The sequence below is a fragment of the Brassica napus genome, chromosome A5, assembly GCF_020379485.1.
Source record: "Brassica napus cultivar Da-Ae chromosome A5, Da-Ae, whole genome shotgun sequence".
In the NCBI taxonomy this organism is placed as follows: domain Eukaryota; kingdom Viridiplantae; phylum Streptophyta; class Magnoliopsida; order Brassicales; family Brassicaceae; genus Brassica; species Brassica napus.
The window spans coordinates 5,412,010-5,437,034 of NC_063438.1; the positions used below are offsets into that span (position 1 = coordinate 5,412,010).

The following is a 25,025-nucleotide window of genomic DNA, read 5'->3' on the forward strand; positions in this document are numbered from 1 at the left end:
TGTCTCAAAAATAGTATTAGAAGGAGAAAGTCACAAAAATGACATTCATTAAAGGGCAAAATATTTCTAATACCCTTGGTTTAAAATTAAATAAACAAATAAAAATAACTAAAATAAAAATAAAAAAAATGAAATTTTTTATAGTTTCAGATTATATGTTTTCAGATTCGAAATTTTATAACTTTTTTTGAAATTTTTTTTCAAAATTTTTTTTTATTTTTTCAAATTTTTTTTTTATAATTTAAAAATACTTTTTGAAACTGTTTTATAAAATTTTTATTTTTTATTTTAGTATTTATTTTTTATAAAATTTTAAACTCTAATTTCAAAACCCCACCCCTTAACTCTAAACCCTAAGGTTTGGATTAATTAACCCAAATGGTATAAGTGTATATTTACCTCTTTAATGAAACATATTTTTGTGACTTTGAATTTTGAGTGCTACTTTGGAAACAAAAACTTGGTTTGGTGCTATAGTCTTTTTCTCATTACTTAACTTAGTCGTCATTTTCCACTTGGTGTAGTGAGTGGGTTACGTAATCGAACTGCTGTATATTGTAATGGGAAATAGTTATCTGAACTAGTAATTAAAAAAAACCGTTTAGCACATGTCTTCTTTTCTCTAACAAAAAATACAGTTCACACATGATATATCGTAATGATCAATTTGCTGAACATGTCCACTGCGGATCGGCCGTAAGGTACATAACGGTCGCATGGCCACAAAAGAGTAAAGGATAAGCGGTAACCGGTTTGTGCATTCGTATATTTAATACCAAGCAACTAGCTTTAATCATTTTCTAATAGAACCCACGAGAAAGGTGATGATAAATCACGACTTCATTAAAATACGATAAAGAGAGAGAGAGAGAGTCAGTAGAAACCCTAGCCCGCCGAGTTTCTCCGGCGGCGTTGTCGCTGTGTCGTCGCCGGAGAGTCACCCTTTACCTTCTTTTTTCTCCTTTTCCTTTTGCCTTCGTTAACGTCCCTTCCCCTCAGCGAGATGCGTGTGAACTCTGGCTTCTTCGGCTCTTCAGATCTCAGATCTGGCCGTGTAGTGCGGTTTCCGAGTTTCTGGAGTCACAGCGAGTTGAGTCAGGAAGGTGTCGTTATCGGAGGTCGGCTTTTAGGGTTGGATTTTGGATGGAGCTATTTTCCCCTTGTCGCTCTGTGTACCTCCGTAGATGTCTAATCTGTGCCGTCGTCGCTCTCCTCCGAGCTTCAGTGTTCTTTCGCAGGCGTTAGTGGATGAGCTCCGGTTGGATTCGACATCTGAACCCGTCTTTTCTTCATTCCGGAAGAACTGAAACTCATGCTCTTGGAGATGTTGTTTCGCTCTGTTCCGGCGGCTCGGTTTTGGAGTCAAGACTAGGAACTCGTGATGGAAGGTCTTGTGTGGCAGTTTACGCACCAGTTTGGTGGGGAACCCGTTTCTGTGTTTGAAAAGAAATCTGCAACTAAGGTATCTTCTCATTATGTGGTTCTTTTGGCTTGGAATCCATATAATAAGGCTGGAGTACGACTGATATCTGGACGGGACTTGAGGGTGAAGTATGCGCCTTGGCGTTGAGTTGGTATGATCCAAGTTCTGAATGTCAATTAAGTGGTGATCTCCAGCAAGGTCTTAGTTTGGAATTCATCTGTTAAGTCTAGTTTTCAGTTTTAGTCAATGCTCGTGTAATTAGTGGTTTAAGGGACAGTTCATTTTCACCATTTTGGTAAAGTGAATTTGTTTCCATGGTGGTCAAAGTGATAGGTAGTTAGATGAGGCAATGTAGGATCCAAATAAGTGATCTTAGATGATGCTACATCTACTTCCATATATCACATTGTGGTTAAAGCCTCTTGAGGCATTGTGGTCACAATTGTTTGTATCAAAACATTTGGCTAATGATAAGTTGATGTTGAGTTAAAAAAAAAAAAAAAAAAAATCACGACTTCATTAGACCAGATCAGAAAGATATCTTCACGATTAAATATTAAAATCAAATATTGGCCGCTAGATGGTAATCATACTCCAACAGAAAAAGAGAGAGAAAAAGAGAGAGAAAAAGAGAGAGAAAAAGTAGATCTTGGAGTTTCGGTGTCCGGTCGGCGCGTAAGCGCGCGTGCCGGCGCCGGAGCTCGTCGTCTTTCAGTTTATTCGTCCGGCTCTTGTCCCATCCTCCTCTCCTTTCAGTGACCGCCTTGTCTGAGCTGTGGTTTCATCATCATCCGTGATGTATCGGATCTTGGAGTGAAGACGCGGTTGGTGGTGAGTTGATGGTGCGGTGAGGACGCGCGTAGTATGGATCTCGTTCCCGGGAGATGGAGGCTTCCACAGATCCGTCGTCGCCGGCTTTTGTTACTGCGAGGTGGAAGCGTCTTTGGCTTCGCCGTCGTCGGCTCAAGTCCCCGGGGTGTCAAGGCTTCCTCAGCTTCCCGCCGCCGGCTTTAGGTTTTTTTTGTAGTTATGGTTTCTTAGTTCTGGGTTTGAGTGGGGATTGTCTGGTTCTTGGTTGTCGCTTTAGGTTTAAAGTTTTCAAGCTTTCGCTTTGTCGGAGGAGCTCTCCAGGAGAGATGAGGCTCTCCGATGGGTGGATAGAGTGGAAAGTATTGGATGGGTTCGGCGGAGGCTCTTCGGTTATGAGCTCCGTTTGAAGTTTGTGGTGGTGAGGTGATTCCGGTGGTGAGGCGGATGCGACGCGTGCAGTTCTGATGGGTGGAGATGCATCCACGTGTCCGGCGTCCAATCTTCTTGACGCTCGAGTCGGTCGTCGTCACACCGGGGATGGTTTGGGCCGTTGGCCCGTGTAACGGGTTCTGTGGATCATTGGGCCGGTTTGGTATATGTTTTCTGGGCTTTTATGTAATCGGTTTCTGGGCTGGGCCCGATCTTTTTAATATTAAAAACTTTGACGGGAAAAAAAAAAAGATGGTAATCATACTTCTGACGGTTTGTTGAGTAAAATCCACATTATTTGTAATGATTAAAATTTGATTAAGCTTTTGTAGGACTTTGATGCGGCCTCTTAAAATTGATTAAGCTTATGATTCACCACTAATAGGTTGTCAGTATCAACTGTCACGTGAACAACCTCCGTTGCTGCTGTCTCTAAGTTTTTTATTATAATTATTTTATTTTATTTGCTAGAAAAACAAATGATATTCTCTAATGCTTAAGATCAAAGATTTACCAAATAAAACTGATAATGAAAAAAACTAAGCCAATTTTCATTTCATTATTTCAATGGCCTGCCTATTCTAGCTTGAGAGATAAGTTCTTCATTTGAGGAACACTTCATATGCTGCATTCTTCAATAAGAACATGATAAATCTTAAATATCAAACAATAATGATGTCATACCTAATTATTGTCATTTATATATACTAAAACTATAAATAAACAGGTTGACAATAAAAACTGATTTTGCTAATACGTTTATGGGCGTGAAGAATGTATTTTAACCAACTATAAAAGTAGAGACCAAAATGCTCACCAACAAATTAATAATAAAGAGAAATTCTTTAGGATAGTCATTTTTTAAGTTTTTGTCATAAAATAGTTATCAATGAAAAAAATGACCAATTTTTTTTATTAAAACGTAAAAATACATTTTACCCTAGAGTTAACTAATTTAGATTTAAGATTTAGAGCTAAAGTGTGGATCTTTGGAGATAAAAAATAAATATTAAAATTTTCAAAATAAAAAAGATAATTTTGTTATTTTTGTTTTTAGGGTTATTTTGTAACAAAAACTTAAAAATGTTATTCGAGAGAATTGCCTAATTATAAACTATCTCATTTACAACTAAAATTGGTTATTTGATTTTAAAAATGGTTTAAGACACTAACATACTCCATTGAAAATGACCTAATAATTAAAGTTTGTTCAAGCTAGTGTGACAAGATCACAACAACTGATTGCAATCTAATAACCATCTTATCCTTTCTATAATGAACAGTCACTATTACAGCTCATTCCAAGACAGAACAACAACCATATTTTTTGTTTTTAAAACAAAAACAAAATCAATAATGGACAAATATTGGATTTTCCAAAAGTGCCCCTATTTCTTTGTCCTCCTCTTCTTATATAAGCAGGAACCATCCAGAACTTAATCGGTACCCTTCCAAATTTTCTGCATAAATTATTTCTCATCCGTCTTGAAACAATTCAGAAAAAATTATTTATCACAAAGCAGATTCCATTTTCAAATTTTCCCGGGAAAAATGAGAGAGATCCTTCACATACAAGGCGGACAATGCGGCAACCAAATCGGAGCCAAGTTCTGGGAGGTGATCTGCAACGAGCACGGGATCGATCCGTCGGGAAAGTACGACGGCGACTCCGATCTTCAGCTGGAGCGGATCAACGTCTATTACAACGAGGCAAGCGGGGGAAGGTACGTACCACGCGCTGTGCTGATGGATCTTGAGCCGGGAACCATGGACTCCATCAGATCCGGTCCTTTCGGACAGATTTTCCGACCGGATAACTTCGTCTTCGGACAATCCGGTGCAGGTAATAACTGGGCCAAGGGTCATTACACCGAGGGAGCTGAACTGATTGATTCAGTTCTCGACGTTGTTAGAAAGGAAGCTGAGAATTGCGACTGCTTACAAGGTAAGACGTAAACTGATTGTCCCTTTCTTCCTCGATCAAGCTTGTCTAGAGCAGTGGTTTTGATGAACATACTCTTGTAAATTATACATATTATGATCACCAAAATATAATATTTTTATTTAAATGTAAGTGTTATAGTCGTCTAATCTCAGAATCAGCTAAGCAATGTTCTCTCTTCAAAGATTAAAAATTATAATCTTTGAAGATATTTTATTTTTTTGTAAATAAAAGCATTAGATTTAGTATTTAGATGACAATAACATTTAAATTTTAATAAAATAATATTGGTGATCATAATATTTATATATATTAATTTTAAAAAAATTACCAAGGTGGATGTTTTATTAGGCTCTGTTCAGTGCCGAGTGTACATAGATTATGAATTTGAAAACATTTTGTTTCTTTTTTCCTATTGTTTTGGTAAATATTTAAAAAAAACTTTTGTATTTTCATAGTTACATGATTTGTAAAGGTAGACGTGATTTTCTTGAACAGGGTTTCAAGTTTGCCACTCGTTGGGTGGAGGAACTGGTTCTGGCATGGGAACGCTTCTCATCTCCAAGATCAGAGAAGAGTATCCAGATCGTATGATGCTCACGTTTTCTGTCTTCCCATCTCCTAAAGTCTCTGACACAGTCGTTGAGCCATACAACGCTACTCTCTCTGTTCACCAACTTGTCGAGAACGCCGATGAATGCATGGTTTTGGACAATGAAGCTCTCTACGACATCTGTTTCCGCACCCTGAAACTTGCCACTCCAACTTGTAAGTCATATCTTCCATCAAATGACCTCTAGTTGCGTCTAATAATATATTAAAATGTTACTAATGTTAAAGATGAAATATGACGTTACACATTCGTTAGTGGAAGTAGTTGGGTTGCTCTCCTGTTCTTGTCTCTTGTAAGATAAAAAGTAGTCTTAAATGTTCTCATGTCTTATCATTAAACAAACATTAACATATACTTTGGTTTCTTAACCATCAAGCTTTAATTTCTTACATGTGACACTACTTGTGTTCTGCTTTGGACATTTGCAGTTGGAGATCTAAACCACCTGATCTCTGCAACCATGAGCGGCGTAACATGCTGTCTCCGTTTCCCTGGCCAGCTCAACTCCGACCTCCGCAAGCTCGCGGTCAACCTAATCCCCTTCCCTCGTCTCCACTTCTTCATGGTCGGTTTCGCACCTCTCACATCCCGCGGCTCCCAGCAATACCGCGCCTTATCAGTACCCGAGCTCACCCAACAAATGTGGGACGCCAAGAACATGATGTGCGCCGCAGACCCAAGACACGGACGCTACTTAACCGCGTCAGCGATGTTCCGCGGCAAAATGAGCACTAAAGAAGTGGACGAGCAGATGATCAACGTCCAGAACAAGAACTCTTCTTACTTTGTCGAATGGATCCCAAACAATGTCAAGTCCAGCGTCTGCGACATTCCTCCCAAGGGTCTCTCGATGGCGTCGACTTTTGTTGGTAACTCGACTTCGATCCAGGAGATGTTTAGGAGGGTGAGCGAGCAGTTCACGGCGATGTTTAGGAGGAAGGCTTTCTTGCATTGGTATACAGGAGAAGGGATGGATGAGATGGAGTTTACTGAAGCGGAGAGCAACATGAATGACCTTGTGGCTGAGTATCAGCAGTATCAGGATGCTACAGCGGATGAGGAGGAGTATGAAGAGGAAGAGGAAGAGCTCGAGGCTTGAGATCTTTAGATCGTTAAGTTTGTTTTCGTATTTCGCTATTGATCTTTATTGTTTTGGGTGTAAATTGTAATGAAAACTAATTTGTGGGTGAATCTGTAAAACAGAAGATGAGGTTTTGCCGTTTTGGTCCTGATCTTTCTTGTTTCGGTTTATATATATTGTTAAGGTTTGGTTTTAAGCTCTGTTTTACCCAACACTTCTGAGTTCTCACCATGGAAGCATTCAACCGTGGGTTCAACAAGACGCCGAGAAACATCAATGGTCGAGTTAAATCTACATTTTCCCGTGTCTTTGATTGATCCATATATTTTGATGGATTAAGTTATGCTTTGTTAGAATGAATTAAGTTATTATCAACTAGTAAAAACCACATTACATTAGGACTAATGAATTTAGTTTTCTAGTTACTAGATGAATTATAGATCATGTTTTAAGCAAATATAGTATGCGTTATTTACACAATTCAAAAGTAGTTTTCTCTCCTCAACCATTCGGTGTGGCTAAATCTAAATATCAATTCAATATTCTTTGAGAGACTTTATTTCGAAGCAATGAATAAAAGAAGGGTCTTAAATAAACTTACAGAAAATAAATCCAAAAATGTACAAAATTATAAACTAAAAGGACTACATGAACAAATAGAATAAGATTGAGAAGTTATAAAGCTCTGGCCGACAGACACAAATATTTCTCTTCCCAGCCTCCCCTCCGTCTCTTCCCACTCTCAGCCTAGCAGGTGAAGTTCCCTTAGCTTTTGAGTTTCGTGTATCTACGTTGGTTTGTTGTCGGAAAAGCTATAATCAATTGGAGATTTTAGGTTTAGTAAAGGTGAAACCTTTTATAGTCTGACGGATTCTTATCTAGGGTTGTTTTAGGAATTTGAAAATTTTCACGGTGAAACCTCTCTGTAGACTGTGTCTGAATGTTTCTCGTTCCATAGTTGATGTGGGAAGTTAAGAAAGTTTTGATCTTTTTTAGTTCTCTGTTTACTGCATCATCGTGTAGAAAGTTAATAGAGAAAGGTATGTCCTTTTGATATTGAGTAGGTACTGTAAAAAGATAATATTGGCCAAGTAGCAGCGCAGAGGATGGGAGCAGCAGAGACTCTAACTGATCCCTCAAGCCTATGTGAGTCTAACTATATGGGCAACGGTGATTTGTCTGACACGGATATGGTGATTACCGTGAGAAACACCCTTGCTTCTGTCCAAAACGTGAGTGTGTATGCTTCTTTCTTGTGCTTATGTGTTTTTACATATGTTGATGCTATTTTGTGTTTTATGCTTTTAGGGGGAATGTTACCGTTACGATGAGCTTGTTAAAACTATGCAAGCTACCAAAAACTCTGATCTTGAAGCACAGCTTGTGGTGGTGTTCCTTTTTCTTTCAACGAGAGTATTTTCTTCGTCTTCCCTTTTTTCCTTAAGTGTTTTTTTTTTTTTTGTTTGGCAGACAGCATTGAAAGCATTGTCAAGCTCTGTGGCTTACTTAGATATCATTCACCATGAAAAGCTTCTTTCTTTGGTAAGTTTATAAGCTTACAGTTGCTTTCTAATTAAATTTAGTTTAAGATAATTGTATTATTATGTTACAGGTTTTTAGAATGTCATTGTGGGATCTCAAACCTCATGTCATGGATGCTTTGGTGGGTCTACTCATATCACTGGTACACAACTCAACACTTACCACCCTCACGCTGGACTTTTTTATTTAACATGTATGAGGAGGTAGCCAAGTTTTTGTTTTGTCATCACAGGCTGTCACTACAGGAAAGTATCTGGACCCTTGTCTGAATATGCTCGTACGCCACTTTTTGCCACCGGATTGGGTGATTAGAAGACTTTCGCAGCACCGTGTAGTGAAACAGAAGATGGAAGTTCTTTCTCATGTTCATGAAGCCCTTCTGAAAATCTGTATTTTGTTTCCTCGTGCTCCCTCGAGAATATTAGACATGCTACCCAAAATAAACAAAAAGGGCCAAGTGAGTTTTTATTTTTATTTGATTTAGTGGCTAGCTTTTGCTGAAGAAAACAAACAATGCTACCGTCATGCAGGTGGTAGAGATATTTGTGGAGAACTTATTAAAGCTGGAGAATAGTCTAATGGGACAAGATGATGGCAGCAAGATTTTTATGATGGTGATGGAGAGGCTACGAGATATGGATGTAAGTTACATAATATGTTTTATTACACATAAAGCCATTTAAATTAATGATGTGCTGGTGTGTTCATTTAGTTGGAGATTGATTGGGATGGTATTCCACAAGATGACTCAAGTAGAGGTTTGTTTGATATGGAACTTGAAGATGCAGTTGAAGATAATACTATGAAAGAAGGAGACGAGGTAGGCTCAGTGTTTGTTTTGACTATAAAGCTAGCCTCTGAATCTGATATAATATCTATTGCAGTTTCAAGTGGGATCTCTAACATCGGATGGAAATGTAATTTTTGAGTCTTTGGATAAATTGATGGTCTTATCTTTTGATCATCTTGAATCCTGTAAACTTGCTGGTCGTTTGGATCAGGTATGTCACCAAATAATAACTTCCTTTTTTTTTTTTTTGAATGAATGTTAAATTTATTCAAAAAAGCCTTTATACAACAAGTGCATGCTGTATACTAGAATTAATCACTAGCTACCTTTTCAAATATGAACTGAAGCCTATTTACATTCTAGTATAAAACCAGTATTGCATTAATCTCTCCATACCCTTAGCCCCACTTCTACTCATCAACGTGATCTTGTTGCGTATCCCTTTATCAACCATCCTTTTAATAACTGACAACTGCATCTTCTTCTCCCCATGAATTACCTTATTACGCTCTCTCCAAATTGCATAGAGCACAATCTAAAACGCATAACGAAGGCAAAACCGGCTCATCTTCTCCCTTTTCTCATCTGAAATGATCGCAATGATTCCAGACCAATCTGTAGTATAGGAACTACACAATATCCCTTTTGTAACATACTCCCATACCTGAGACGAGTATTCACACTGGAAGAACAGATGGCTTCTCGATTCAGAGGCATTTTTACATAATACACATACTGTATCAAGTCCCCTACTCCATATAGCCATCTTATCTAACGTTGGCATTCTATCTCTGATAGACACCCACGCCATAAAAGCAAATTTAGGAGTAGCATGAGGAAACCAGATAGCACGTGCCCATGAGACTGGATTCTTACTCTCTCTCAGCAAATACCAAGTTTCCATCGTAGAGAATTTCTGTTTAAAACCAGTTTTACCTCTCCACAGATTACTATCCTCCTTCTCAGGCACAAGATTACTTGCAATGATGTGCAGTTCCGCTTCTATAACATTTAACACACCTGTGCGATGTCTTCTTCTCCTTCGAACAGCTAATACTGCTTCCGCCAGTGTCGCATCCCTTCTCACACCCATCTCAATCACACCTCGCGGACCCAAAACATCAAACAAAGCTCCTTTATCTGACCAACTATCGAACCAAAAGGAAATATGTCTTCCATTACCCACCTCTCTCCTATAAAACCTCTTAGCCACTTCCCTCAATTTCAACGTTTTCCTCCATATCCAAGAACCTACCTGAGTTGTAGACTTCACCTCCCAAAATTTTTTCCCTTTAAGTAAGTTTGCTTTGATCCATTTACCCCATAATGAATCTCCAGTTAACAGTCTCCAGATCAGCTTCAGCCCATTCACTCTATTTACTTCTCTTAAGTTCCTTATACCCAATCCACCTTCATTCTTAGTGCAACAAACATCACTCCATGCTACTTTAGCACTCTTTGTTTTAAGGCTTGGTCCAGTCCAAAGAAAAGCAGCACAGATTTGCTCCACTTCCTTCACACAAGCACTAGGAAGTCTGAATACCGCCAACCAAAAGTTTGCAATACTCAGTAGCACAGAGTTTATAAGCTGTAATCTTCCGGCATATGACATAAACCTACACGTCCATGAGCATACTTTACTTCTGATCCTTTCCAACAGCGGAAGCCAATCTTGCGATCTCATACTTTGGGTCATAAGAGGGAGACCTAAGTATCGCACTGGTAACTCACCAACCGCAAACGGAAAATTCGTCATGATACTACACTTCTCAACCTCCTTTACACCCGCCATATATATCGTTGACTTCTCCAGACTAATCCGTAATCCTGACCAAACTTCAAACTCTTCAAAAACAGAAAGAGCACCTTCTATTGACCTCTTTGAACCCTCAACAAATACCATTAAATCGTCAGCGAAGCAAAGGTGCGTTATAGAGAGACTCTTACAACCCGGATGGAACTTGAACTTATTTTCTTCTACTGCTTTGTCAATCTTCATAGATAAAACATTCATACAGAGCACAAAAAGATATGGTGACAAAGAACAACCTTGACGAAGCCCCCTTGAGCTCTGAAAATAGCCTGCAAGATCCCCATTGACTTGCACTGAAAAAGAAGGGCTTGTAATACAAAGCTTTATCCAATGTATGTACTTCTCCGGAAATCCCAATACACTCAAACTCTTCAGAACAAAATCCCACTGCACTGAATCAAATGCCTTTGAGATGTCAATCTTCATTAAGCACCTAGGAGTAACCGTGTCTTTGTGATAATTCTTTACAAGCTCTGAGGCAAGAAGCACGTTTTCCATGAGAAGCCTACCCTTTACAAACGCAGATTGAGTCTCAGCAATGATTCTTGGCAGCAAAACCTTAAGCCGATTAGCCAATATTTTCGAGACAACCTTGTAAAGAACATTACAACATGCTATCGGACGGTAATCCTTCATCTCCATCGAGTCTAGCTTCTTAGGAACAAGAGCAAGAATAGTAGAGTTGACTCCTTTTGGTAGAAACCCAAATCTGAAAACTGACTGCACTGCTATCACAAAATCTTGAGAGATGATCGACCAAGAGGTTTTAAAGAATTCGCAGGAAAACCCATCAGGACCCGGAGATTTATAGCTAGGCATAGCAAATAGGACCTTTCTAATCTCTTCTGCAGTAACTTCAGCTTCCAACAGATTACAATCATCCATAGAGCATCTGAACTTGAGTAAATCTTCCAACTCATCCTCATTTACTCCCTTATAATTCTCCGGAATCTGATTAAGAAAATGAGCAAAGAAATCCTCTGCCTCCTTCTTAATTTCTGAATGCTGATTCACCACACATCCATTCGCACATCTGATTTCTCTGATCATATTTTGAGCTTGACGAGATTTTATGGCTCTATGAAAAGTCTTGTTGTTTTTGTCTCCAACGTCAAGCCAGAACAACTTTGCCCTTTGCTTCAAAAAGTCCTCCTCAAGGCTTGCAACATGTAGCCATTTACCATACGTTTCTGCCTCTTCTTTAACCGCCCCTTCACTTGGGTTCACTAAAGTAACATTCTGCCTCTCACATAACAAATCAAATGCCTCCTTTGCACGCTTTGTTAAATTTCCCAGCTTCTCTCTACCCAACTCCCTAATCAACGGTTTTAGACCTTTTAACTTTTTTCGAGAATCTGAACATAGCAGATGTTGAATGAAAAAGTCTCTCAGTAGAATCCCAATACGTCTGAACCATAGGGAGAAAAGATGGAATGCTACCAATTGCGTTTATATACTTAAACGGACGCTTGATCTTCTCACTTGATGCCAGCAACTGCACCTTACACCTCATATGATCCGAGCAACCTCCAGCTTCAAATACTGAATACGCGTTACTGAATCTTCGCAATGCCACTTCATTAAGTAGAACTCTATCCAGTTTCTTACAGATTACCCCATTCTCCCTCTTATTACACCACGTGTATTTTGGTCCTTGATAAGCCATATCCGTAAGTTGACAATGCAGAATCAAACTCTGAAACTCTCTCATACCACCAGTAATCCTACCCATATTCTCAAATCTTGAACTCTCAACCCCATCCAGTATTTCATTGAAGTCACCCATAATCATCCAAGATTTATTTCTAAAACTCGGAGAATCATGGTGAAATGCAAGATCCCCCCATAAGACCTTCCTCTCCTCCACTTGATTACTCGCATAGATACAAGATACATAGAACTCTTCCTCCCCTTCCATCTCAACCAAACATGTGATAATCTGGTCCGATTTATATACAGGAGACATACGGACCGAATCTCTCCATAATAACCAAATTCTACCTCCCTGACTGTCCTCATAATTAGTAATTGATGACCAATCCCTGAATACCTTTTTAAAAATTTTCTCTGATTTTCCTTCCTTCACCCTAGTTTCCAGAATGCAACCAAATCTCATCTTCTTATTCTTCACCCACTCAGATACGACGAAATGTTTCAAATCTTTATTAAACCCACGAACATTCCAGAAGAAGCACGCCATAATTAGAGTTTTCGTCGAGAAGACCGTTTGCTCTTAGGTTGAGCCTCTTGAGCTTTTGTCTTCTGACCTCTTCTACTCCCTTTTTGCATAGCTGCCTTATCTTTTTCTTTTGTATGTTGACACAATATCTCATCTTCCAACAATTCCCCTTCTAAAATATCCATGGCTTCAACATCCATACTTTCTTCTTCCTCTACCTCCAATGTTTCTGCAATTTCTCCTTCCTCTACTTCATCAACTGATAATACAGAATACTTCGACGCCGAAATAAGAACTTCCCCAGCATCTCTCAGCGGAGTTTGAACTCTCCCTACTTTATCCCCCGAGACAGTTAACCAATCATTTCCTTCCTTCCTTACAGTAGCAGAACCATCATCCTCCAAAACAGAATCTGTGCCAGCCTTGAGCTCCAATCCCATAACTTGATCTTCCTTCACTGGACTAGCATCTAAAATCTGCACCTCAGCTACTTCCTTTTCTATCTTCTTTCCTGATTCATTCGCAACAACACTCTTTGCTTCCTTTCCCCTGTCTTATAATCTCTTTTCTTCATACTACAAACCGTCTCAGTATGTCCCCATTTCTCACACTGAGCACACCGAGATGGCAACCAAGGATAGTAGAATTCCGCAGTGAACTCTTTACCCCCCATCATAAAATCTATCTCCTTTGGCAAATGCTTTGAAACATCAACCTTTACAAACACTTTCGCCTCTTCAAAATTTGAACAGGCTATGGTCTCAGGATGAAGTCGAACAGGGAATCCCACTGTGCTTGTCATAAAGCTAAGAGCCTCCCATGAGAACGTATGAAGAGGAATTTTACGCAGATGCACCCACATCGGTATAGCTTCCTCCTCAGGCGTCTCTTCCTCTGCCTTCGGCGTCCATTTCTTCACCACCATTGGAACCCCTGCAATATTCCACATCCCTCTTCTGATTACTTTCTCCCTAGCCTTCATACTTGTAATCTTGAATCGCATAGTCTTAGCATCCACATCATAACCTCCACTTTTGAACTTGAATCCCCGTAACTCCAGATCTTATTCACCACCATATGAACCTTGGCTATATGAGGCGCGAGATCTAGAAACTTCCCTACAACAAATTCCTCCCACAATGGTGTTGTTTCCGAAAGAATATCCTCAGGAAACTCCACCTTATTCTTCCCATCCTTCAAAACGATATCAACCTCATATTTCCTCAAAACCCGTTTATCCTTCACTTTCGATGCCCAGCTTGGAATCCCTTTCTGCAAAACGTCAACCTCCGAATCCCGAACTACCCCTGTAGCTTCCCCTACCACTTTAACCTCCCGATCTATCTCCGGTGGATCAGATGAGCTCGGCGAAGCCGCCGAAATCATCGCGAATACCAGTCTCGAAAGTCGCACTCAAAATCGCCCCAAAATCGCTTTTAGCAAAACGGTGCGTTTTAATGAGGATGATTATTATCCATATTAACAACATTAGATCATAGTTTGTTACACTAATAATAATAATAACTTCCTTGCCTTTACGTGCTCATGAATTTATCATTGCTGATCTGTTTTAAATGCTTTTTGGCTAGGTGTTTGAAAAGCTCTTCGAGGCATTTGAGCACTACATTATGGATATACACAAAACAAAAGTTTCGCAGGTAGGCTACACAGCTATATCACGGTCCTCACATGCAGATGACTCATGTTTTAGACTCACTTTTTGCAATTCGTCTGCAGTTTCTGATGTTCTATGCATGTTCACTGGATCCTGAAAACTGTGGTGTGAAATTTGCGATTAAGCTGATGGACATTTTCCTCTTCAGCAACAAGCTACCTACAAGGCAAGTTTCACCTTCTCATTCTAAGGTCAAAAATTATCTCATTCTGACAAACTTGGTCTGTGGTTTTGTTTCTTCCTTTTTTTTAAATAACAGGATGAGTGCTATGGCTTATCTAGCTAGCTACTTGGCTCGTGGGAAGTTTTTACATGTTTCCTATGTGGCTAGCATATTAAAAAGGTTTGAAACGATTCCTAATACCTCAAATATAAATGTATGATCTAACTGAAAACTTAAGTCTGTTGCAACATTGATTTAATTGTGTCTATTGTCTAAAATTTTTAGGTTGGTAGATGAGTGTGCGGATCACTGTAGAACTTGCAGTGATGATATTAACTCTAAGGCACATCAGATTTTCTACTCCGGATGCCAGGTATATACTGCTTTCAATCCCAAGCTCTACCAGTCACAAAATTACACATTGATCATTTGCTTAGATCATGTTCTGTAAACACAGGCGATCATGTATGTGCTCTGCTTCCGGATGAGATCCATCCTAGCTGTTCCTCGCTTTCGGTCTGAGCTTATACCATTGGAGTCAATTTTAATGCACAGACTAAACCCGTTAAAGGTGAGTTATATACATATACTCTGATCCCATCTGTTTTGTTTTCACCTAAACTCAACTGTTAAGTATCAAACGCATGATAATAAGCTTTGCAACCGATTTTGTTTTTGAGAATAGGAATGCCTTCCATGGGTAGTTGCAGAGTTCCTTAAACAAGCTAAAGCAGGTGGTCTGTTTGTCGTCTCAGACTCCTTCATTTTCGATAAGCTACTTGAGTCTGAGCTCTCCCGTGGGTCTAAGAAGCTTGATGCATTCTTCCCCTTTGACCCTTGCTTGCTGAAAAGCTCTAACAGGTTTTGAAAACTTTCTCTGATTCTTTTGCTCGTTCTCCCAATGAATCATGTGTCTTAAATGGTGGTCTTGGATGATATTGAAGCTTTATCTCCGGGAATTTCATCTACTGGTCGATGGTGAGACCGACCTATGACGAAGATGATGAGGAAGATGTTGAGATCATTGTGAATGTGGATGAGGAGAGTGATGAAGAGGAAGAGGGTGATGTTGATCATGTCATGGACAAGATGTCCATAACGCCTAAGCATTATTTCATGAACGAGATGGAAAGAGAGAAACTTCTGAAAATGCCTTCCGTAATCAGACCTTCCATTAGTCCTCAATCCTTATGAGTTTGTTGGATAGGGTCTCTATATGCAATTTTGTAGCAATATTTATCAGTTATTCCAATAGACTTAAGAATTTATAATATATGGAAACAATTGTATTCTAAGATTACAGTTCAATATATTTGCATTTGGTTAGAAGATGTTTTTGAATCAGGAAATGTGTAATCCAATAGTATTCTAAGATGAAAAAGACTCGGTGATAGTTTTCAGTTTATGACAAGGACCATAACAAAATATTCTGCAACAAGATATCAAGAATGTACATATGATTTAAGAAATAAAAGATGAGAAATAATATCATGAGCGTTACAATATCATTCCAGCCTTTAACTAAATTTACAATTATGATTAGAATTGCAAATTTATCAGGAGAAACACCAAATATCTAAGATGTTACTACCTGTTAGCCATGATGCTACTATATACTAGTTGTTTATTTTACGGTTATTCGAGGACGAATCTTCTCTAACCCGGAGAGAATGATGCAGATAAGTATTTGAAATATTTTCAAATATCTTATTGTTTATTTTATTAGTTATATTAATTTTAGATAATTATCTTTATTGTTTTAGCATTTTACGGTTTTATTATATATAGCCGTCTAGGCTTAAGTTTGTATTGAGTTGATGATTGATTATTAATAAAAGTTAAGAGATTTCTCTTTTGTTCCTTGTTTTCGGTAGATCATAGATGATCTCAACGAATTTAAGAAGACATTGATCTTAGGTATTCTTAGACTAAATAAGATCTTTGTGATTATTCTAGTTTTCTGGATATTCTAAGAATCAACAGATCTCTAATTCTATTTTATAAAGTTTCCGTTACATCAAAGCGATATATGAACACCACACCTGGTTTAATGTACCTCAAATTAGAACAAAACATAAACCGAACCGTACCGGAAGCTTCCATGATTGGATGACTCACACAAAGCGAAAGGTGTATTGCTAGAGACTAGGGCAACGGGCAGAGATGGGGCCGAGTGAAACTAGTGGAGATGAACAAAATGAGAAGATATTCGGGCAACTATTCAAGATCTGCCCGTCATTACCTACTAGTGGCTGTCTCTTCCGTTCGCCACTTGTCCTAATGGCAATTGCCTTGGGTTTATTTTATTACACAGCGTTACGTATCGTCTCCCTCACTCCATATGTTTCGTAGTTTCCAGAGTTGACCTATCCAGTGAGAGTGTCAAAACGGCATGGTGTCTATCAATGGTGTAGAAGAACGCTCTGAAGTGTAAAGGTTAATCTTTGAAACGGCAGGCTCTCTGTTTGTCATTTCGTCTCTTTCTTTAAGAGCCAAAAGAAAAAGGAGAGACCTTTATCGATTTTGTGAGGGTAAGATCCAGAGATTGCATCAGCTTCAACATTTATTATAAAATCCAGGTAATTCTTTTGTTGTTTTCCCACCACGATTTTTAAAAAATTCTAGCTTTGGTGTTCTTGTACTGCTTCTTGGATAAGCTTTTGCTGTGAAACTAGAGGTTAAGATTGGTACCCTTTTTGGTTTTAGCTTGATGGGTTGCGATTAAATTCTCAAGCTTTTAGCTTCCAAGAGATTCATTCGTGTACTGACTTTGTTGTGCTTTGTTGTTATTGTTGTTGTTACAGTTTGTCTCATGAGACATGACTTCTTCAGTGCATGAGCTCTCAGGTTTTGTTTATTTCTTCCTAGTTCTCTTATGCTCTGGTTTTGTTTCTTTTCGTGATCTGATTCTTGGTGGGGTATGTTGATTTGCCAGATAACAATGAAAGTCATAAGAAGCAAGAACGTCCAGATTCCCAAACTCCACCACCGGTTCCTTCAGGACCGTGTTCTGAATCTATAGATACAAGCTCCGTCTACTCAGAGCCGATGGTAATTTCCCTCATCCCTATAAGTACTTGTGCCGGACTAAGTGATATTGCTTCTGCTATGTGATGTTTGTGTTTAGTCTTTTGTGTGATACTGCTTCTGTTATGTGATGTTTGGTTTAGTCTTTTGTGTCATTTTGCTTCCTGTTATGTGCTGTTTGGTTTAGTTTCAAGTGATTCTCCTGCCTTTGTCATATAACACAGTTAACAACAGAAGCAATATTTTTGATACTTGCAATGTCAAAAATAAATAAAAATTGAGGTAATAATACAGACAGGAATGTTTTGATTTCTTTCGTCCTGTTGTAAACATTGACTGCTTTACACTACAGCCCTCAGATGCAATTGAATAGTACTGAATCTCAAGCATTGCTAAACTTTTCAACCTTTTCTAGCTGAGAATTTTGAGATGCTAAGGTGTTTGTTTTGAAGGCGCATGGGCTCTACCCGTATCCAGATCCTTACTACAGAAGCGTCTTTGCACATCAAGCGTATCTTCCACATCCATTTCCTGGGGTATGTATTAGTACCCCTCAGCATCGATGTCTTGCCTTCTGAAGCTTTTGTTTTACACTTTTGTAAGTTTTTATTTTTTGCAGGTTCAAATGCAGTTAATGGGAATGCATCAACAAGTGGTTCCATTACAGTGTGATGCAGTCGAGGAGCCTGTGTTTGTTAACGCAAAGCAATACCACGGTATACTCAGGCGTAGGCAATCCAGGGCAAAACTTGAGGCTCGGAACAGAGCCATCAAGTCAAAAAAGGTGAAGTAAAACCTTTGATTTGTTTGGTTGGTTGGTTACTTCCCTGATATGTGTTCTTATCTACTTGTGTTTCAGCCATATATGCATGAGTCTCGGCATTTGCATGCGATAAACCGTCCAAGGGGATGTGGAGGTCGGTTTCTCAATGCTAAGAAGAAGAATGGAGACCGTAAGGAAGAGGAGGAGGAGGCAACCTCTGATGAGAACACTTCAGAAGCAAGTTCTAGCATCAGGTCTGAGAAAGCAGCCATGGGTCCTAATGTCAGTAGATCTTGAGTAAAGGCTCCTGCACAACAACAAGTTTAGTTTTGTATTTTGGGTGGATGTTTGTATCAGTGGAATATTGTTTTTATTGTTTTGGACACTCTCTGTAGACTGTGTATAGGTTTATTATTGCTTGGAGCAGATAGGGTGGTGGTTTTGTTTTAGTGTTTAGAAATAAAACTGAGCAAGGAAATGAATAGTGTGATTGAATGTATTGTCTGTGCCAAAACAAATATTCTTTGGCAATGAATTGATGTTTTGGAAAACTTAACCAATGTTATTAGCTTTGTTTACTATGATTTTTTACTTTGATTGAGGATTAAATTTAGAGTTTGAATGGTCACTATGCACTAATCCGTTGCAGGCACAAAAAGAAAAGGAAACATGAGCGTTGCAGGTTTAGTTTTTGGTATATGCAATAGTTTATGGTTCCTAAGGATTCGAATCGTGTAGTGGGAGAAGTGCAGTCCATATGCACATTCCTCCCGTATTAAACTCACTATTAAGGTTTTTTTTTTCTGTTTTTAAAATGTATTTGGTGAGAGATTTACATGTAATTCAATATTTTTCCATTTTTTCATGTTGTTCTTCTGTTTTTTTTTTCTTGGTCAATAAATGATTATGTTATAAATAATTAATTTAAAAATATATTTATCTGATTTTACAACTATAATATTTATATTAAATTTTACTTACAACTTAACAATACAAAATTATTATTGTCTTTTTAGTTCCCTTTTTATTTTCATCATATAATTTTTACATTTACTTAAACTATTATATTTATTTAATGTGTGTTTTAATTATAATATGTATTATGTAAATATTTATAATATTGTATTTTAAATATGTATACTAATAGAAGAGATATATATTTCGTTAATTGCTATTGTTTTTCTTCATATTTTGATTTTAAAATCATAATAATATGGTTTAGTGCAATATTTATTATCATTTATATATATATATATATATATATATATATATATATATATTATGTGCGTGTTTAGTTTTTTAATTGTAATTTATAATTTAAATGTATAACATGTTTTATTTAAGTTATTTTTACTATTTAAAACTGAAATAATTTGTTTGATTTGTTTGATCTGTACCGTTTAAACTATTTTTATTATTCAAGATTCAAAAACTAAAAAACTAAACTTTCAAAATTAGTTAAGAAAATCTAAAGTTAAACACAATACAAATATGGTATTTTAAAATCAAAAATCAAAAACCAAAGATTAAATGATTTTTAAAATAAAATTTACTAGTTTTGAGAACAATTATTTGATTTAGTTGATGGAAATAATAAAACTAGTTCAAGTAAGACTTTAATATTCATTCTTAGAGCAAGGCTAACAGCGTTTTTTATTGAGTATTTAAGTAATAAAAATAATTAATCGTCAGAAAAATTAGAAAAGAGAAGAAGATAAATTTTTTTTAAAGAGATGTGTTTAGAACATTTTACTACTCTTTGTCTCTTTGATGTGTACCAGTCATTTTCTCATTCATTGATGTACTCGGTAAAAAACAAAGTTTAATAAAAAAAAGTTCATTAAATACTAATATTAATTTCAGAGAATTTTTTTAATAAAAATCCACGGCTATGAGGTTGCCCTTAATTTGAATCTTTTGTTCTACCATATCCGTTAGTTAGAATTTTTACCTTAATTTGTCACTTCACTGTGCACTAAGCATAATCATTTCATTTCCAGACAGTTTATATTTTCAACTCATGTTTTGTTGTCTTGCTCCTTTTCTATGTAGTATTTATTTATAAATTCTGATTTAATCAGGTTTCTTAAAAGCATTGCTTTGTTTTTCAGACAGCTTCTGACTGAAGGTTGGGTTGTTGGCTTATTGCGCTTTTAGTTACTACTCTCTTTGAAGTTAGACAGTTGCAATTTTAAAAGACTTTTAAACAAAACTAAAGTAATCTAGTGTAATGTATACACATGTGTTTCCTTCTCGAGTCTCTATGTTAAGGAAATTATTGACAATTACGAAATGTTCTCTTAAAGTTATAAATAGATATATCAATTTGCTGACTAATCATGTCAAACTTATGATATGATTGATGTTCTTTAGAAAAAAATCCAAAATATGACATAAATATGTAATACTTCACTGAGAGATTTGGCGTTGACATAAACAATTCATATAAACTAGTGAACCGTAAAATTGAAAACCTTAAGATACATGACATAAAAATATGTACTATATAATTCTTTTTAAAAGAAAAGTATTAGACAAATGAAAATAAAATGTTTTTTTCTTATCAGAGAAAAGAAAGCAAATTATGTTAATTAACAGAAAATAAATAACAAGAATATACAAGATATTTTTGAATTGTTTCCAAATGTCGACTGCATCAAAAGCTCTAATGCTCTAGGCATTCTAAGTTAGGTCCCATACCCATGCGATTAAGTGGTGTCAATGTGTGTGTAGAAAAGTATGGTACATAAGTTTGGTGTGGATGAAGATATATAACTCAAGATTATAGGAATGATTGCAAAGAAAGTTTCATATAGGTAAAGAGAGCACAGTATAACGCATTTTTCGTCATATTCTTTGGTTTTGAGGTGTGGGATCTATACGTACGATGGAAGGTCTACTATATTATTCCTTTAGATACATTTCTCTCAATTCCTGTCTAAATTCATCAAGCAGCATACCATTTCGCACAATCTGCATCTCGATTCTATGTTATATTGATAAAAACACATTTTAGTGGCGCTAAGAACATTCTGGTTTTGATATATATGTGATGATGCCAACTCGCAATCTCTTTTTGTTAGATTAGAGAGAGCATAGTTAAGACTAGTAGAAACTGAAACCAACTCGCAATTTTTCTTGGTATATCAATATATCATTTACTGAGATGTGAGATCACACCATTAATCAGCGGTAGACTAGATTCGTAGATATAAATGCATGGCTATGTGATTATTATGAGTCTATGAGGGTTCCATTATTTGATTGATAGAATATTAAAAGCTTCTGACTAACGGATCCATTATTTGATGGAAACGATCCTCTTCTAATCTTCTTCGTGGTTCTTCAAATCAAATTCGATGATGTCATATGACGTAATGGAGAAATTATATTTGTGCTACGTCTTTTGTAAGCTCAATTGTTAACCTCATGGCGAGTTATATCCACAACCTTTAATCCCACTTATAGTTGTATGTATTTTTTTTGGATCAACTTATAGTTGTATGTATATATGGCGAATATGATGGATATTATATTATGGATACAATATATGCATGAGCAGCCTATCAAACTTGGAGACTTCCTTTCTATCCATGCCTGACTTTACACCTCTATCATGCCCATGCATGGGTCCCTCTCTCCACCTCTCTCTCTCCGAACACAATAGGAACAGGAGGGAGAGAAAGATGTGAGATTGAAGCAAAGCAAGAAGAACACAATTGTGACTTGTGTCAAAAACAGGGCTTTTCATTTGACTTTTTTTCATTAACTTTCATTTCATTCCATAGAGTGGTGTAAAAAGACACTTGTGCTTTTCCTTTCCACTATGTGATTTCAATATCATTGCTGCGTCGATTTCCCATTTATGGAGCAAACTCATGTTTTGTTTTCCGTTTACTTTGTATTGTATATATGGAGTTCATAATAAAGCCTTATTAGCTATATATTATTATGAATGCTTTATTGTTGTTAATTCTCTAGTTTATAAGCTACATTACAAGTTACTTATATATAAAGTTTTGATAAGCTATTATTGATGCATTGTTGTTGTATATAATTTTATAAACTATATAACAATAATTCTAACGGAATAAGTTGATACGTGCTAATTTACAGTTAACTAAAAACGTCATTTATTATTATAGAGATTTATTTTAGTATTATGTAAACCAATTTTTGAAGTTACGTACAAATCCATGTAAATCTTGTAGTGATATAATGCAAAAGTAGTGTTCAGCGCAAATTGATCTCTGATTTCGATCCAACTCTGACCAACCATTATATACTTTGCATCGTACTTATTAAGAATATAATGAGATTAATTAAGTATTAACGATGGTACGATCACCTAATCAACTTTCATTCTCCCACTCGATGTTATCTGTTAAGTGATGACTTTATATATTTAGATGAACGCGGCCATTCCATAGGCACAAATGTTGGGTTGAGGTTGTGAGATAAGTTTCAATTCAACTGATCATAATTAATTAATAACACTGATCAGTCTAAATCCCAATTATACACTAGGCTAGATTCATTGTACTTATATCAAATTATTCAAAAATATCATATTAGTATGTCTATATCATTTTCAAAGTTTTTTTCGAACCTTGGCCCATGAAATTAGGGTTTTCTTTGGTGGCATCTATAACCTCGAACGTCAAAATACCATTGACAAATAAAAAGAAAATGATCTTCTGTAAAAAAAGACATGCAAAAATGAAACGGAATACAACGTAGAGCTACATGCCCATTTGTATGTATGTATGCATTTTATATGATATGATATGTCTGTTATATGGAGCTCCAAAAGGAGGTATATCAATGGTGGAAAATGAGACCAACTAATGAAAATAATTTTTTTTTCAAAAGAAAAACATTCAAAATTTTGAATTCAAGCAATGTATGTAGTGTGTGACATGGGAACAATAGTAAGTGGATTTGCCCCAGTGGGGTACTCTTTTGCTCCATGCCTCTTGCTAAAACAAAAGTTGGCACCACAAATAGATAAAAATATATACTATTAATAAAGCCAATTATTATTTTGTAAAGATAGATATTGTCAAATTAAAAGGTTTGACATTCTTTTTTTCTTCAGCAACCCAAACTACCAACTCTATTTATACTTTTATTCTTCCCTTATTATGAAAGCATCCAAAGCCTTTGAGGAAAGAGCACTGCATATGTATAATGTGTTATGGGTCCTAGAACTCTCTTCCTTTCAGAGGATTCGAGCCAAGGAGATACCGGACAGTCAAATATAAAATGCCATTCATTAGTTTTTACATAGGGCTAGTACTTTACATAATGTGGTATTTTATTAATGCTTTAGTGTTAGATTAATCATTTTTTCATATCCCTCCACTAGAAAATTATATGAGTCCATTTCAGATAAACAACTAAGTTGATATATAATAGAATAACTAACATACATGTGTTGACCAGATAAACAACTAAGTCGATCAGAATGATTAATCACGATTTTTATACTCGGTCGGAAGGGTTAATCATAATCTTTATAATGGTCTAAAGGATTATATTAACTAGAAATTTAGAGTATTTAGTATTTGAACTCTGATAGTGATACTATATTAAATTTTGATTTATTATGGATTTCTAACTTAATATTAATGGATTTAGTAGATTAACCGTAACTCTTTATATATTATTTAAGATTTCTTTGAATTATCGATTTGAGATACTTATCCCTGATAAAATCAAAACCAAATTCCAGAAAAAACTTGCTTGTACCGTAATTCATATATACGCATGATGTATACATGTCGTAGAACTACCTAATCGTGATGCAAAAGAAATATGTTTCGAGTGGCGCGAGAAGAAACCTCGTAATATCGTAGTGTAGTTAATTGAGTGAAGTGGTTTTTATGAAAAGAATAGAACTTGAAAAGAATATGTTTGGGTGTATTCGACAGATTGCATTTTTAATTACAAAAACGTTTTAACTAGGAACCGAAAAACAGACATAGGGGGCTACGTGGGTGTATCTGCCATGTAGAAAATCGAAGCGCATGCACTAAGTTGGACTCATGATGAGACCTCACATGCTCTTTCATTTAGTTTTACTCTCTTTCTCTCTCCGTATTATTATTAAATTGCGTATATTTAATTTTTTTTTTTTAATATTTGCCCACCGTATATTAATACGTACTTACGTAGGCTGTAGTTATAAGAAGTTAGCCGTTTGCCCAGACATTGATTCTGTACAAATAGTTACTGTACCCAATCGAGACTATTACAGAACCAAGCACAGATTGTACTGAACAATGCCACACTTGTCTTTTCCTTTTCTTGACTTTCTTGAAAACGAAAACGATGAAAACTAAATCGAATTCGTACCTAATGACTGAAAATATATTTTGACATGAAGTCCTATCAAACTAGTTGAGCCAGAAACAATAATAACACTCCTGTTTTTTATATCCCATAAAAGAAATTAAGAAATTAATATTTTTAGCAGAATTAATTACTTTTATTTAAATAAAGACCTTTCACGCTTCTCACAAGCTCAATGACATTCCACACAATTTTTTTTTTTTTTTTGAAAAAACATTCCACACAATGTTCCTCATGCAACAATCGAAACATCATCAACTTAGTGCATACAGATATCTTCGTACATACACACACATGATGATAACATTGTACATAGTACATATATCAGCATCACCATCATGATGGATCATAGCGAGAAATAACCATGTTATGTCCTTCTCACATAGATAAAGACCCGTTTCGTCAAATATCCGTTCTCTTC

General features: G+C 36.5%; 3 protein-coding genes across 4 annotated transcripts; all 3 read left to right on the forward strand.

The window, feature by feature from the left end:
* The first annotated feature begins 4,138 nt into the window (after positions 1-4,138).
* Positions 4,139-6,494, forward strand: LOC125609343 (tubulin beta chain). The gene is made up of 3 exons (XM_048780667.1): positions 4,139-4,607; positions 5,103-5,372; positions 5,646-6,494. The coding sequence occupies exons 1-3, from the start codon at positions 4,214-4,216 to the stop codon at positions 6,314-6,316; spliced, it is 1,335 nt and encodes a 444-aa protein (XP_048636624.1). The 5' UTR covers positions 4,139-4,213; the 3' UTR covers positions 6,317-6,494.
* Positions 6,495-7,019: 525 nt separating this feature from the next.
* On the forward strand, positions 7,020-15,786 carry LOC125575623 (RNA polymerase I-specific transcription initiation factor RRN3-like). The gene is made up of 16 exons (XM_048780670.1): positions 7,020-7,052; positions 7,363-7,530; positions 7,607-7,684; positions 7,769-7,840; positions 7,911-7,982; positions 8,073-8,297; positions 8,371-8,481; positions 8,553-8,660; positions 8,725-8,841; positions 14,212-14,280; positions 14,360-14,463; positions 14,557-14,640; positions 14,746-14,833; positions 14,918-15,031; positions 15,146-15,321; positions 15,405-15,786. Exons 2-16 carry the CDS (start codon positions 7,405-7,407, stop codon positions 15,652-15,654), a joined length of 1,794 nt encoding a protein of 597 aa, XP_048636627.1. The 5' UTR covers positions 7,020-7,052; positions 7,363-7,404; the 3' UTR covers positions 15,655-15,786.
* A 952-nt stretch (positions 15,787-16,738) lies between these two features.
* On the forward strand, positions 16,739-18,801 carry LOC125609344 (nuclear transcription factor Y subunit A-4-like). Of its 2 annotated transcripts, none has more exons than XM_048780668.1 (6): positions 16,739-17,039; positions 17,265-17,307; positions 17,396-17,511; positions 17,940-18,023; positions 18,107-18,271; positions 18,347-18,801. In XM_048780668.1, exons 2-6 carry the CDS (start codon positions 17,280-17,282, stop codon positions 18,545-18,547), a joined length of 594 nt encoding a protein of 197 aa, XP_048636625.1. In that variant the 5' UTR covers positions 16,739-17,039; positions 17,265-17,279; the 3' UTR covers positions 18,548-18,801. The 2 variants fall into 2 exon arrangements, with proteins under 2 accessions (XP_048636625.1, XP_048636626.1); XM_048780669.1 differs by having other exon boundaries at positions 17,031-17,137.
* The last annotated feature ends 6,224 nt before the right edge of the window (positions 18,802-25,025 follow it).

What these genes read in the sequence shown, in the direction of transcription:
- LOC125609344 (XM_048780668.1), top strand. Translation starts at nt 17,280, where the DNA reads ATGACTTCTTCAGTGCATGAGCTCTCAG. An exon ending in TTCAGTGCATGAGCTCTCAG is followed by an intron (nt 17,308 to 17,395) that starts GTTTTGTTTATT and finishes TTGATTTGCCAG; the next exon opens with ATAACAATGAAAGTCATAAG. An exon ending in TTCCACATCCATTTCCTGGG is followed by an intron (nt 18,024 to 18,106) that starts GTATGTATTAGT and finishes TATTTTTTGCAG; the next exon opens with GTTCAAATGCAGTTAATGGG.
- LOC125609343 (XM_048780667.1), top strand. Translation starts at nt 4,214, where the DNA reads ATGAGAGAGATCCTTCACATACAAGGCGGACAATGCGGCAACCAAATC. An exon ending in GAATTGCGACTGCTTACAAG is followed by an intron (nt 4,608 to 5,102) that starts GTAAGACGTAAA and finishes TTTCTTGAACAG; the next exon opens with GGTTTCAAGTTTGCCACTCG. An exon ending in GAAACTTGCCACTCCAACTT is followed by an intron (nt 5,373 to 5,645) that starts GTAAGTCATATC and finishes GGACATTTGCAG; the next exon opens with TTGGAGATCTAAACCACCTG.
- LOC125575623 (XM_048780670.1), top strand. Translation starts at nt 7,405, where the DNA reads ATGGGAGCAGCAGAGACTCTAACTGATCCCTCAAGCCTATGTGAGTCT. An exon ending in TGGGTCTACTCATATCACTG is followed by an intron (nt 7,983 to 8,072) that starts GTACACAACTCA and finishes TTGTCATCACAG; the next exon opens with GCTGTCACTACAGGAAAGTA. An exon ending in TTTTCTACTCCGGATGCCAG is followed by an intron (nt 14,834 to 14,917) that starts GTATATACTGCT and finishes CTGTAAACACAG; the next exon opens with GCGATCATGTATGTGCTCTG.